General features: G+C 37.0%; 1 protein-coding gene across 17 annotated transcripts in view; it reads left to right on the forward strand.

The window, feature by feature from the left end:
- LOC134213289 (adenylate cyclase type 3) overlaps nt 1–15,233 on the forward strand; it is a 149,327-nt gene that overhangs the window by 46,017 nt on the left and 88,077 nt on the right. For 5 of the 17 annotated variants that reach the window (XM_062692204.1, XM_062692208.1, XM_062692213.1 and 2 more), the window contains exon 2: nt 2,914–3,497. In XM_062692204.1, the coding sequence (XP_062548188.1) occupies nt 3,278–3,497 (220 nt within the window). In that variant the 5' untranslated portion in view covers nt 2,914–3,277. Of the gene's footprint in view, nt 1–1,980; nt 2,470–2,536; nt 3,498–15,233 lie in introns of those variants that run through there. The other 12 variants (XM_062692200.1, XM_062692203.1, XM_062692198.1 and 9 more) reach the window with 10 other exon arrangements.

Here is a 15,233-nt window from a genome sequence, read left to right on the forward strand (position 1 = left end):
AAATTTCTTAGCAAAGTCACTCCCAACGTATTTCCACAAATTTTCTATCATTTGCTTATAATGATACTCCTAAACCACATACCCCTACCCACCATCCAATTCCTTGACATCTATGAGGGCGTCGGTGAGTCGCTGGCCTCTCGTTAAGTAGATGTCATATCATCATTTCCTTCCCTTTCCTAGTAACGGAGAAGATGGGCGTGGCCGGCAATGATAGCTTTCATGTTTTATCATTTTGGACCCCCAATTGGATTTCCATTGAATCCCAAATGGAAATCCATAAGCAATTGGGGTAAGAAAGGTACAGAATATACATGACAACTATCAGTATGCAATCTACGAAATACTCCGTTACAACGCAATGCAACGTAACGATACCCTAGCAAAGTCTGAAAACATATTTTGATTTCGACATCAAATGGATTTATAATTTATTTTCACATATGAATCATTATGATTGATTACATATTTTTATCCCTTTTTGCTTTATATTACTAAATTGACTCAAACTGTGTACAATGTTCCAATAGTTGTGGTGTTTTTTGTTTCGTGTTCCTATAGTTGCGAATCCCATTGTTTTCTTACGGGACTCGCAACTATAGGAACACTACCGCAACTATTGGTCCAAAGGCCAGTAAAAAATAAGGTATTTGAGGCTTATTTACCGATTTCAAGTGTATTCCTGAGCTGGTGTCATCTGTTTCGTATCGTGACAGTTCGCCTAATTGATCAACAATGTGGGTTGCTACGTTTGATATGTAGATTTGCTAAAAACTACACTACCGCAACTATAGGAGCAACCACGACTATCGGAACTTTTACCCTATCTTAATGAAACATTCTCTGGAGTTTTAACGTGATGTTGTAGAGATCTATCAGTAAATTATACGGAAATTCTACTGAATCTTCGGAATTTCCACTGAAAATATTGCGGATTTCCTCAAATTTAAATCGGCGTGGAAAATTATAGATCAGCGGCGTGGAAAATTTTAAACGGCGGTGCGCCGATGCAAAAATGTCGGCGGCGGCGGTGTGCCAAATCCTGTCGGCGGCAGCGCACACCTCTAGTCCCAGGCCTCGACCCATGAGGGATATGTGTTCCATTATAAGCAACATGCTCCTATATCAATAACATTCGCGAAATGGACGATTTTTGTTTAATCGGTATCAATTTTTAATATTATCATGCTAAAAAAATCACAAAAATAAGAAATATAACAATTTGTACTCCAATTCTTTGTTTTTGATTGTTATTGATATGTGTACTTGTTATGAATTCCTGATTCTATGATATGTTGGGTCCGATATGGAGAATTAGGAATGTATGGTATATATATACTATAGGAAAAAAAAAATAAAAATATCAAGATATCCTATTATTTGGTTGAGCTGCATCGACTGGTAAATAAGACTTGATTTAAACATTCTTATACAAGTTTGTTCTTGTAGTGAAAGTATCGCCTATCATAAAATTTATTTTCAAACATGCATATTGGATCTCCTTTAGTTCACAGATTTGCAGCTTCATTTGTATTCACTGCAAGTCCATGTGAAATGCGCATTGGGAATGATAATTAGATGGCTGGGATGGTCGAGCCTATTCAGTATCTCCTGTTATGAGTTATTGATTCTATCTGTGTTAAAAATTCCAATTATTTTGAAAGGCGATTACATGACTCACTTTATGAATAGATAATAAAACAATGAGCTTTGCAATTGTAATTATTCTTTGCTATGCCAATCAACTTAGCTCATCAGCTATGTTTCTGGAATTAAAATTGACACATGCCAGATGCAGAACTCGTTTCTGATGGTGGAAACTTTTTTATCAGCTTTAGTATTGTGAATGAAAATAACCTTCGAAATTAGGAAGGCTTGATGCATGAAAATGAATCAACATCAACATCGACAGAAGTGAAAGAATCCGAACAACTTCGCTACTAATTATAACTTTTATTTTCTCTATTTCTTCTTTCACAGCAACGTGTTCCAGTACAAGTTGACACGTAACAATCTGCGAAACGTTCCTAGTAAGCTACGTGAGCCGTTGCCGGAAAGATCGGCACGATAAAATAGGGCTTTGTGACACACCTGTACCACTACCACCGCAATGCAATAACGCTGTTCGTTCATCATCATCGTCGTTGCTATCATCGTCTTCATAATGTTCATCGCACCTTTTTGTCTACAGGATATCGAACACGGAGAGGAGCCCACAGTGCAATGAAACACCCACTCGCTGTTATCGGGAAATGTTGTTGGTGCTAATGATGGAGCAGTCTGCTAGGACATAAACCTCCTTATCTTGAAAGTTGCTGGGGGCCGGCTGATATCGCGCCTGAACGGTTGTAACGTCACCATGTCCTAGATAAGGGCTGTTGAAATTGTTCATTTTTCATTCTGTTCTACAACATCGTTCGGAGATTAATCACGGAGGTACTTGAGATTAATACCAAATGAGGAAGGGAGGTGTGTAGAGAAGATTGTGATAGAGTGTTACACATTGTTTCCGAGTTTTCGTGGTGGGATAGTGCTTGATTAACAACGAAGATGTACAAAAAATAGCTTTCCAAGTGAAATCAACCTTGTCATTTGTTCGAATATCTTCATCATTTTTTATTTAATTTATGAAGGCGTGCCTGGTGCTTAATTTATAATTCATATTAATTAGCAAATTTATTAGGATAGTACATATCTATCTTATAATGTACCGTATTTTCGCGTGGTCTATGATTATTTATTCTTGTCTCAATCATAACACTACCTATGTGGTAGGTGTTTTCCCCATAGTCACCAGAGTGTCTTTGTTGAGACATTATGATTTCCTATAAAAATAGAATAATATTCCTCATCAGAATCTGAAAACACCATTCGATAAGCAACTTTATTTTATTGCATGACGCGAAAATCCAGCTATCTGTACGATAAAAAGCAGAATAATTCTCCCGTAAAGATGCCCCCATGAGAAGTGTTTGAGTCTGCTGAAGAGCTATACAGTGATAAGCGAAGAAAAAAACGGAAAATAGAAGCAGCAGTGAAATATCTCCGCATAGGGGAAAAAATATAAATGGTCAATGTGCGTGTGTGTTAGAGTTTTTTCTACGCTTTAATGTGTTCCTCATTGTTGTGATCCCACCGGAGCCTAAGGGGTAGTATTCAAACCTTTCCCACTGAACACAGAAGAACAAAGAGAAAAACGTACTTTCCAAACTGGTACTAAAAACAACCACAGCAAAGTCTGCATAAGTTAGAGTAGCGTCAGTAAAAAAGCCGTACCATGGATGGAACCATCACAACGACAACGGAAACTAACCCGGCGGGCACTGCCAACCTGCCGACCTCGACCGTACTCCTGCCGGATGATGTGCTCGAGAAGCTCTACCAAAGCTACGCACTCAAGCAGAAACGCGTCGCTTTCGGGTGCTATCTGGCGGCCTCGATGCTGTTTGATTTATGGGCCATCCTGGTACCACAAGGACAGAGCTGGGAGGCCATAGGTAAGTCTCGTTGGGATGTACCTCGGGTGATGAAGGCAGGAAATGACTGTTAGATAGAGGATGCGAACGGAGCTGAGTGGAAAACTTTTAGTTCAAGGGTCCGACTTATCGACTTCGTACCAGTGATTCCAATTGAGCGAGTGTATCAAATGGATTTCAAATGATTCACTTGAACTTTTGTCACTGTTCTTTCGTCTGTGCTATGTGCCTTACGGTATCTCAAATATGGTTTTTGTTCCAGTTCTTTATCTTACAGCTTCTATATTCTTCCTATCGATAACAATGGAATCAAAAGCGTTGATGATAAAATGTACTTATTTCTCATTGTTTGAGATTTTTTCTGCTGTACGCATGTTAGCAGAAAGAACGAACAAAATTAGTGATATAATAATTTCTTTCCAGATGAGATGCATTAGGTACAGTTAGATGGGAAACATAATAGTTGCATTATATCCATTGAATATTTCATTATTCTTGGGACTTGATCCCCGCACAGTCACGGTGCGAATTTTCCTCGACATTGAGTTACATTCATGCTTTATGGTCAAAACACTAATCTATTCTGACAATCTACATGGTACATGACCCCATGAATGTTTTTCAAGAGAAAATTGGTTTCCCAGGCGACAGGAGAGGTAGGGATATCAAAAATGTACATAATCACATAGGCATTCGAGCATATGGAGACGCATGGTACATTGATTGATGCATCAACTTTTTGTGACTAAATTTGCTGAACAAATTCCATCATATCATGTAGGGGAAGGGGGGACAAAATGCCCTAGCTAAGCAAACACTGATTTATTGTCTTATTTGTAACGCTATTCATGGGTATTTTTACATTATAGCTGGTTGATGCCAATCAAATATTGTCAAAAATCTCAATCATATTGATAATATTCACATTTCAAAAAAGAGGTGATATTCTGTTGCCGGAAAACTCATGAGGCAAAACGCCTTTTAGCTGGCAACTACTAGGGAACAAAAGTACCATGCGTCGGCGAATCAGCATTCTGGTATGGATAATGCGTGGAGACGTAAGTACATTGTAGGTTAAAATGTTAGATGTTTCTTCAAAATGTGGAAATTTTCGGTTTTTCCGACCTTCCCATACACTATTTTGAAACTTTTTTCGCCTAACCTACATAATTTTAGATCTAGTTTTGTTACGGCCATCTTAATGACGGTAAATATGACGGAAACCACAAAAGGCGTTTTGCATCGGGGGGGCGTTTTGGGGCCTCTTCCCCTATTAAATTATTTTATAATAATTAAATTTGTCCAAGGCAGATGTTCTAGGTTCTTCAAATTCTTCTGAAGCTCAGATCAATTGGTCCATCAGGTCAACTATGTCTGCTAACAAATCGAGAACAACTCAACATGTGTATTCCCTTGAGCTCTTGCGAATACTTCACTAAATTAACGAATACTTCACTGAGTCCAAAACAGATGTTTTTTTATTCTTCGGACATTTTTATTATTCGCAAGGATTCTGCACAATAATTCGTACATCAACAGACTGAGTTCACAGTTCACAGCAAAAAGTGCTTAAGCGTCCGAAGTTTGAATTTGCACGGTACTTACAATTTCCAATGTAAAAGGTGTACAGTAATTGTTTTCGAAGTGCGATACAGCGGTTATAAGATAAAATATACAGATTTTTGAAGTTTTCAGTCGATTTCGAATGTTTTTCGATTCCAATCAACTTAGAATCAAATTTTACGGAGTTATTGATATTTATTGACTAATGCTACTAATGAAGTAATGGTTGACCATTTTCATGGTATGAGGTTGTGGAGAAAATACTTTACACAGAAAAATTTAACACAACCATTTTGAATCCTCTGAAGTGCCTTTTTTCTGGTATTGCAGCAACTAGTCCATATTGGCACAGCATACAACATGGCTGGTCTAAAAACTTGTTTGTAAATCAAAAGTTTTTAAGACAAAGTTTTGATTTTCTGTTTATAAGTGGATATAGACACTTAATATATTTGTTACATTTGGCTTGAATACCTTCAATGAGTCTTTTAAAAGTTAATTTTTGATCTAGCAGAAGTCCTAAATATTTAGCTTCGCTAGACCAATTAATTGGAACCCCATTCATAGTGACAATATGTCTGCTAGAAGGTTACAAATAAGAATGTGGGAAAATTATAAGCTGAGTTTTGGAAGCATTCGGGGAAATTTTCCATTTTCGCAAATAAGTGGTGAAAATATCCAAACTTTTTGTAATCTACTACAAATAACACGAAGGCTTTGCCCTTTGGTGAAAAGGTCCGTGTCATCTGCAAACAAAGATTTTTGACATCCTGGTGGTAAATCAGGTAAGTCAGAAGTAAAAATGTTATACAATATGGGCCCCAGTATGCTGCCTTGGGGAACACCAGCTCTTACAGGCAATCTATCAAAATTCGGATGGATTTTTGTCCGGCTTCAAAATTGGAACAACTTTGGCGTTTTTCTATTTATCTGGGAAGTATGCCAATTGAAAACATTTGTTAAATAAATTAACCAAAAAAATAAAGAGCACTCAGGAATTTTGATAAGTATTTAGAAAATACCATCATCACCCGGGGCTTTCATATTTTTAAATTTTCTAGTAATAGATCTCACTTCATCCAAATTAGTTCCAACGAAAGGTCAAAAACGTTCTCTTCATTGAGAATGTCTTCGAAGCTCCGTGTAACCTGATCCTCAATTGGACTAGTGAGACCTAGACTAAAATTATGGGCACTCTTGAACTGCTAAGCAAGTTTTTGAGCCTTTTCGCCATTTAATAATAAAATTTTATTTCCCTCTTCAAGCGCTGGCATTGGCTTTTGAGTTTTTTTAAAGAATTTTTGTTAATTTCCAAAAGGGTTTCGAACTGGGATCCAACTTCGAGACATTATTCTCAATGTTGGTATTTCTCAGAATAGCGAATCGTTTTTTTAATTTCATTCTGCTAATCTCGCCAAATAACTTTCAACGCGAGATCGCGAGTTCTTTGGTATTGCCTTCGCCTCACATTTTTAAAACGCATCAGAAGCTGAAGATCGTCGTCAATAATAATGTAGTTGATTTTAATTTCACATTTAGGAATTGCAATGCCTGTGGCTTCAACAATTAAATTTGTCAAAGATACGAGAGCATTATCAATATCACTTTTTGTATCGAAAGGAATATCAACATCAAAATTCCTATCGATATACGTTTTATATAAATCCTAATCAGCTCTATGATAATTAAAAGTAAAGCTGATTGGATTATTAATGGCTTCTTATGAGATTTCAAACGTCATAGGACGGTGATCAGAGTCAAAGTCAGCATGAGTTACATATTGGCCACACAGCTGACTTGAATCTGTTAAAACTAAATCAATTGTCGAAGGATTTTGACAGGAAGAAAAACAAGTTCGTCCATTGGGATATTGAATACCTAGTATAATATCCCGCAAAACAATCTTGAAATAAATTTTTACCATTGAATTAGGTAGGCCAGCGGTTCTCAACCTTTTTCTTGAGAGGTACCCCTTCGAACTTTTGCATGATTTGAGGTACCCCCTCCCGAAAGTAGGCTTCCAATCCTCTTGAAAACATAATTCCGAGCCCTTTTGAAAGGAAGCTTCTTTAAGCTTTTGAGTCCCTTTAGAGTAGGATTCCGTAGCCTCTTGAAGGCGGTTTTCGAGCCACTTAAAAGGAAGCTTCCGTTGCATCTTGAAAGAAAGCTTCTGAGCCTTTTAATAGTATGCTTCCAAGCTTATTGAAAGAATAATTCTGAGCTTCTTGAAGCGAGGCTTCCGAGCCTCTTGAAAGGAAGCTGGCGAGCCTTCCGAAAGCAGGCTTACGAGCCTCTTGAAAGAAGGCAACCTAACCACTTGAAGGGAGGCTTCCGAACTTCTTGAAAAGAGGCTTCCGAGCATCTCGAAAGGAGCCTTCCGATCCTCTTGGAAAAAGGCTTCAGAGCCTCCTGAAAGGAGACTTTTGAGCCTCTTGAAAGAAGGCTTCCGAGCATCTTGAAAGGAGGGTTTTGAGTCTCTAGAAAAGGAGGCTTTTGAGCCTCTAGAAAAGAAGGGTTTTGAGCTTCTTGAAAGGAGGCTTCCGAGCCTCTTGAGAGGAGGCTTCCGAGCCTCTTGAAAAAATCCTTCCAAGCCTCTTGGAAAGAGGCTTCGGGGCCTCTTGAAAGGAGGCTTTTGAGCCTCTTGAAAAGAGGCTTTCGAGCCTCTAGAAAGGCTCTTGAAAGGAGGCTTCCGAGCCTCTTGAGAGGAGGCTTCCGAGCCTCTTGAGAGGAGGCTTCCGAGCCTCTTGAGAGGAGGCTTCCGAGCCTCTTGAGAGGAGGCTTCCGAGCCTCTTGAGAGGAGGCTTCCGAGCCTCTTGAGAGGAGGCTTCTGAGCCTCTTGAGAGGAGGCTTGGAGCCTCTTGAGAGAAGGCTGGAGCCTCTTGAGAGGAGGCTTCCTGAGCCTCTTGAGAGGAGGCCTGAGCCTCTTGAAAGGAGGCTTCTGAGCCTCTTGAGAGGAGGCTTCCTGAGCCTCTTGAGAGGAGGCCTGAACCTCTTGAGAGGAGGCTTCTGAGCCTCTTGAGAGGAGGCTTCCGAGCCTCTTGAGAGGAGGCCTGAGCCTCTTGAGAGGAGGCCTGAGCCTCTTGAGAGGAGGCTTCCTGAGCCTCTTGAGAGGAGGCTTCTGAGCCTCTTGAGAGGAGGCTTCTGAGCCTCTTGAGAGGAGGCTTCTGAGCCTCTTGAGAGAGGAGGCTTCTGAGCCTCTTGAGAGGAGGCTTCTGAGCCTCTTGAGAGGAGGCTTCCTGAGCCTCTTGAGAGGAGGCTTCCTGAGCCTCTTGAGAGGAGGCTTCCGAGCCTCTTGAGAGGAGGCTTCTGAGCCTCTTGAGAGGAGGCTTCCTGAGCCTCTTGAGAGGAGGCTTCTGAGCCTCTTGAGAGGAGGCTTCCGAGCCTCTTGAGAGGAGGCTTCCAGGCCTCTTGAGAGGAGGCTTCCGAGCCTCTTGAGAGGAGGCTTCCGAGAGTTATCATGCGCCGTTCCTGCTACACATCAGTCGTTTCTGCTGCACATCAGCTAGTCAAAACATCCAGCCGATGCCCGCATTCCTTTGACCGGTATCGCACACAGTTCTTATTTCAATTTAAAACACAAACAAAATTGTCAATTATAAAAAGAGAAATCAACAATAAATCGCAAGCAGTTCGATTATAACCATCATAGCGTGTAGTCGTTTTAATTTTAATTGTAGTTTTAGTTTTAATTTTAAAAACTCTTTTGCGCAAGCAAAAGTTTAACTGGCGCCCGAATAGGGACCAGCGCGAGTAATTTATTGTGTCGCGAGTGATAAAACATCGAGAACAATTTAAACTTCAACTTGACCGCCGCATCAGCAGCAGCCGTGAGGAAAGGCCCCCTAGTCACCAGCAGGAAAAACGGGATTTTGCCGCCTACACTGGGAGAGTTGGAGACTCGTGTCTGGTCTCTACCTGAAAGGAATCCAACCGATACAGGATAAGGATCCGAAGGAAAGTCAAAATATTCTCTGAAAAAGGATAGAATATTTGCGCTTCTCGGCGAAACAGCATAGAGAGCTATGCTTAAGTTTGTTTTGTAAGTATTACTAATAAAAAATTCTAATTTCAGCAAGGAAAGAAAATAAAAGTGAAAAAGTGTTTTATCAATTACTTGAAGTGTATTATCAAATAAATTAAATCAATCAAAGTTTTATTGAAGTGTTTGCGTTATCTTTTATCTAAAAAGCCCCAAATTATTTTTAAATAACATAATAAATTCCAAATGGCTGAGGAACAAATAAATTCAATATTAACCAGACTTTTGGCTATTGAAACTGCAATAACTACTGCAACACCAACCACCCCTGACTATTCTGATCCCCCACTATATTTGGTGGATCAAAATAATCAACCAGTTGATCCTGAAGCCATAGAAGACATACCCGATCTGGTCAAAGCTCTTCCAACTTTTAACGGCGAGCCAAGTGAATTACATGGTTCGCTTGCCGATTCGGGAAAAAAATTAGTGAACTTATATCGACCTAAAACAAATGGTTCTATCAACCAATTTAATAAGTTTCACATAGTATGCAGAACCATAAGAAGGAAAGTAAGAGGAGAGGCGAATAACGCCTTGGTCTCCTCGAATGTTAACTTAAATTGGCTTATGATAAAAAATACCTTATTAACTTATTATGGAGAAAAGCGAGATTTGGCAACTTTGGACTGTCAATTAATGAGTGTACAACAGAGAGGCAAGGATCTTGAGAAATACTACAACGAAGTGAGTGCTATACTATCCCATATAGCTAATCACGTCAAGAATGATAGTCGTTATAATCACCCTGAAGCCTCGAAATCCATTATTGAAATGTACAATGAAAAGGCGATGGATGCTTTCATACGAGGTTTAGACGGAGATATGGGTAAATTCCTAAAAATTACAGGGCAGAATCATTAGCCCAAGCTTACAATTATTGTAACGCATTTATTAATGCGGAATTCAGGAAAAACTACACAAAAATTAAAAACCGACACTCCCATCTTTTCACACCACCCACCGTCCCAACAACAAACAATGCCACCCAAAATACCACCCAGAATACCAACTACATTCACACCACAATATTTTCAACCACTACCTTCACAACACTTGATTAGACAAATTTCGAGACCACAATATAATCCATTCCTTCCAAGGCAACCATTCATTCCTAAAAACCCACAATATAATCCATATATTCATAATCGACATGTGGTAAATGCAGCCCCACAACCAGTTGTCCCCAAAAATCCACAATATAATCCATATGTTTATAACAGACAAGTTGTAAATCCTTCCGCGCAACCATTCGTTCCCAAAAATATTAAGCCTGAGCCAATTGATACTGATGTATCTATGAGAACGGTAAACTATATAAACCGGCCTTTAATACATAATAGGAATCCGAAACAATTCCATATTGAAACAGAATGCGATGATATTGATACGCAACAATACTTTGAAAATTTACCTTATACATCGTACGAAGAATGTCCAGCAGGACCTTCATTCGAAAGATATGCTGAAAATTTGGAGTACCAGTATCCTCAAGAATTAGAAGAACATAACGAAGAACCAGAATTAAATTTTTTAGAATAAAGTCTGCATTACCATATTTTCTATTCTATGGTAATCGAAGTGATCCTTTAAAAATATTAGTCGACACTGGATCGAATAAAAATTTTATTCATCCGAAATTCGCAAGAATTTCACATCCAGTAAATAAACCTTTCAATGTTTCTTCAGTTGGAGGAAATATTCAAATTCAAACTTATTCCCAAGCAAAACTTTTTAGGCCATATTCTGACGTAAATGTGAAATTGTATCACATGGACAAGTTGCGATCATTCGACGCAATTATCGGCCATGATACATTAAAAGAAATGGAAGCAATTATTGATACCAAGGAAAATGTGTTGATAATCAATAATAATGTTATACCTTTATTAGCGCATCGATTACAGGAGGTAAATCAAATTCGCATCCGAGATGAACATTTGCAACAAGACGAAAAGGACAAGGTACATAATTTGTTAAACCAATACCAAGATTTATTTCAACCACCTGATGAGAAGTTAACTTTTACCACAAAAATACGTGCAGATATACGTACCACTGATAATGAACCTATTTATTCAAAATCATATCCTTACCCGCAAGCCTTTAAAAATGAAGTAAACAATCAAATTGAAAAATGTTACACGATGGAATTATACGACTATCTAGATCTCCGTATAATTCTCCCGTGTGGATTGTTCCAAAAAACAAGATGCCTCATGTCAGAAAAATACCGACTTGTTATTGATTACCGAAAATTGAATCAAAAACAATAAGTGACAGGTATCCGATACCTGATACCTCTACAATTCTAGCAAATTTGGGAAAGATGAAATATTTCACAACCATTGACCTTGCATCTGGTTTTCACCAGATTCCTTTGAATAATAATGATATAGAGAAAACAGCTTTTTCGGTAAACAATGGAAAGTATGAATTCGTTCGTTTACCCTTTGGTTTAAAAATGCTCCTGCCATCTTTCAACGAGTTATGGATGATGTTCTCCATGAGCATATTGGAAAAATATGTTATGTCTATATAGATGACATTATCATATTTGGTGAAACTTTAGATGAGCAAATAAAAACTTAAAAATAATATTGGAAACATTACGCAAAGCTAATTTTAAAATTCAACCAGATAAATCTGAATGGTTAAAATCTGAAGTTGAATTTCTTGGATTTATTGTATCCCAAAAAGGATTAAAACCAAATCCAAAGAAAATTGAAAGTATTCAAAGATATCCAGAACCCAATTTAATTTAAAAGAATTACGTGCGTTCCTTGGACTATCTGGATATTATAGAAGATTTGTTAAAAACTATGCCAAAATTGCAAAACCTTTAACAAAATTTCTAAAAGGAGAAAACGGTCATAAGCAAGTTTCGAAGAATGAATCCAGAAATTTTAAAATTGAATTAGATCAGGATGGAAAAAAGCTTTTAAATTATTAAAAGATATTTTATCCTCAGAAGATGTATTAGCATTTCCTGATTTCCAAAACCATTTTTACTAACCACTGATGCTTCTAATAAAGCAATTGGTGCCGTATTGTCACAAAATTTTCATGATGGAGAAAGACCCATCACTTTCATTTCAAAAACTCTTTCAAGTACCGAAGAGAATTATGCAACTAACGAAAAGAGATGCTTGCTATAGTTTGGGCACTGCATACTCTCAGAAATTTTATATATGGTCACAAAATTTTAATTTACACAGACCATCAACCGTTAACTTTCACAATTTCGCCAAAAAATAATAATGCAAAATTAAAAAGATGGAAAGCTTTTATTGAAGAGCATGACCATCAAATTTTTACAAACCAGGCAAAGCTAACGTTGTAGCTGATGCTTTGTCTCAGGTACAAATAAATTCTTTAACTGCAACCCAGCATTCATCTGATGAAGATGATAGCTCTTTCATTCCTTCAACGGAAGCCCCTATTAATGTTTTCAAAAATCAACTACTGTTCAAAATTGGGAATCGGTCGAGTTATGGCTTAGTAGTTCCTTTCGAAAATTATAAAGACACATTTTATCGAAACCCGATTCACAAACGAATTTCTAATAAATACATTGAAAAATTTCTAAAACCGTACGTCCTTAATGGAATTTTTACTACCGAACCAATAATGCCAACTATTCAAGAAATTTATAGGCAAAATTTTAATCCAAGAACTATTAAAGTTAGATTTTCGCAAAAAAGGTTCAAGATATCAATACTGAAGAAAGACAACTTGAAGAAATCAAAAAATTCATCAGTTCGCCCACAGAAATGACGTAGAAAATACAGAGCAACTTCTAAAAGATTTTTATTTCCCTAAAATGGCAAAGAAAGTAAAAGAATTTGTAAAACTTGTGAGGTTTGCAAAACAGAAAAATACCAACGTAACCCCCAGAAGTTTGTACCGTTTAAAACCCCAATACCCCAGCAACCTGGAGAAATAATTCATGTTGATATATTTGTTTACAATATAGATAATTTATTTCTAACAACCATTGATAAATTTTCCAAGTTCTTAAAATATAGAGCAATCGACTCTAAATCCCTTCTAGATGTAGAAGATGCCTTATTTGACCTAATTTATGAATGGAGTATACCAAATGGATGGTAATAATGGATAATGAAAGTACTTTTAATTCAAATGTTATAGAGCAAAGATTACGAAACTTGAATATTCAAATTTTTAAAACCCTGTTCACAGATCAGAGACAAATGGTCAAATCGAAAGATGCCATTCAACTTTAAGAGAAATTTCAAGATGCATAAAAAAGATTTTCCAGACTTGGATGTTGCTGATGTAATGAGATCAACTGTGTATAAATATAATCATTCAATCCATAGTTTTGTAAAAAACACTCCTAATAATATTTACATTGGAGAAATTAATAAAATTTAGATGCAAATGAAATTAATAAAAGAAAACAAAAAGCCATGAAAAAGTTATTCAGATGTACGACAAAAGAACGAAAAATTCCCGAAGAAACTTATCCAACTTTTGAACCAGGATCTGATGCATTTGAAAAAACACATGATATCTCAAAGCGAAAAGTAAATATAAAAGATCAAAGTTAAAGAGGATTATAGTACTTATATTATTGACATTAATAATCGCAAAATTCACAAAATGAATTAAAGGATAAATTAATATTTGTTCAAAACTTTATTGTTTCAGAATTTTGATGTGTACTGCAATTCCAATGCAAGGACAAATACAAATACATGATTTAAATAAAACCCAATAGCCATAATACCTCTAGGGAAAGCAAAAATTAAAAATGGATACGTGAGAATAATACAACCCATTAATTTATCACAACTACATGACATAATTGTAAAATTTGACGAATTGATAAAAATAATGTATACAATAATCAGCTTTACAAATTATTGGAAAATAGAAACAATCTGTTGTATCAAACCTTTTGAAAATTATACCATCGTTCAGTCGAGTGAAACGTTGGGACACAATTGGAACGATTTTAAAATGGATTGCTGGAACACCCGATGCCGAGGATCTCCACATCATCAACAAAACCATGAATGCCCTAATTGACAATAACAATCAGCAAACCTACATCAATGAAAATATCAACTACCGAATTAAACATCTAAATCAAGCCGTCAACGAATTAGTAGACTTGGATTTCAAATCAACACAACAACATGCAATTGAAATCAACCTCCTCACAATTTTGCTAAATCTTAACGCCGCTCAACATCAACTAGAAGTGCTAGAAGATGCTATTTTACTTGCAAAAATGGAATCCCTAGTAGTCAACTCTTAACTATGAAGGACTACTTAAGAATTAAACAGTTCCTCGAACACCAAAATATCCACGTAAAATCCTTTGAAGACTTATTAAGTAAATCAAGTACACAGGTCGCAATGAATAATACACACGTTATGTACATGTTAAAAGTTCCACAGTTCTCAAGTGAAATCTACAGTTATGAGTATGTTAGTCCACTCATTTTAAATGGAAGTCGAATCCACATCAAGTCGAACTATCTTATCAACAATAATTCACACATCTTCGAATCCTCACAACCATGCCAAGAGGACTCAGAAAATTTTATATGTGAATCCGAAATGCTACAACCAACAACTCCTTGTATTTTTAATTTGGTCCAATTACATCATGCAAATTGCACATACGAAACGGTCTATTCAACTGGAATCATCAAGCGAATAAATGACGCTACTATCCTTTTAAACAACGTAAACACAACATTACAATCCAACTGTAGTAAATTGAATCAACGCTTAGAAGGATCATACTTAATCCATTTTGAAAAATGTGAAGTAAGCATTGATAACGACAGCTATACGAATCTCATCATACAAACCCCAAAATTATCCTTCAGACCTACAACCGGAATACTAGCCCATGCCGAAAACCTAATGGATATTCCACCACACGAATATTTGGCAAATCTTACATTAAAGCACAGATCAGTGCTCAAGCACATGTACTTGACTAATAATTCTTTACAGTGGAAACTTCACGTTTTTGGAGCAATAAGTTTTCAACTCTATTCCTAATAACAGCCGCTTTTACAATCTACTTCATCATCACCAAGAAACAATCTAGGATTCCAAAATAGAAATCAACCTACAGGATCAAATGAAAGCATCTGCACCAGAAGAAA

This window comes from Armigeres subalbatus, chromosome 2, assembly GCF_024139115.2.
Source record: "Armigeres subalbatus isolate Guangzhou_Male chromosome 2, GZ_Asu_2, whole genome shotgun sequence".
Lineage (NCBI taxonomy): Eukaryota > Metazoa > Arthropoda > Insecta > Diptera > Culicidae > Armigeres > Armigeres subalbatus.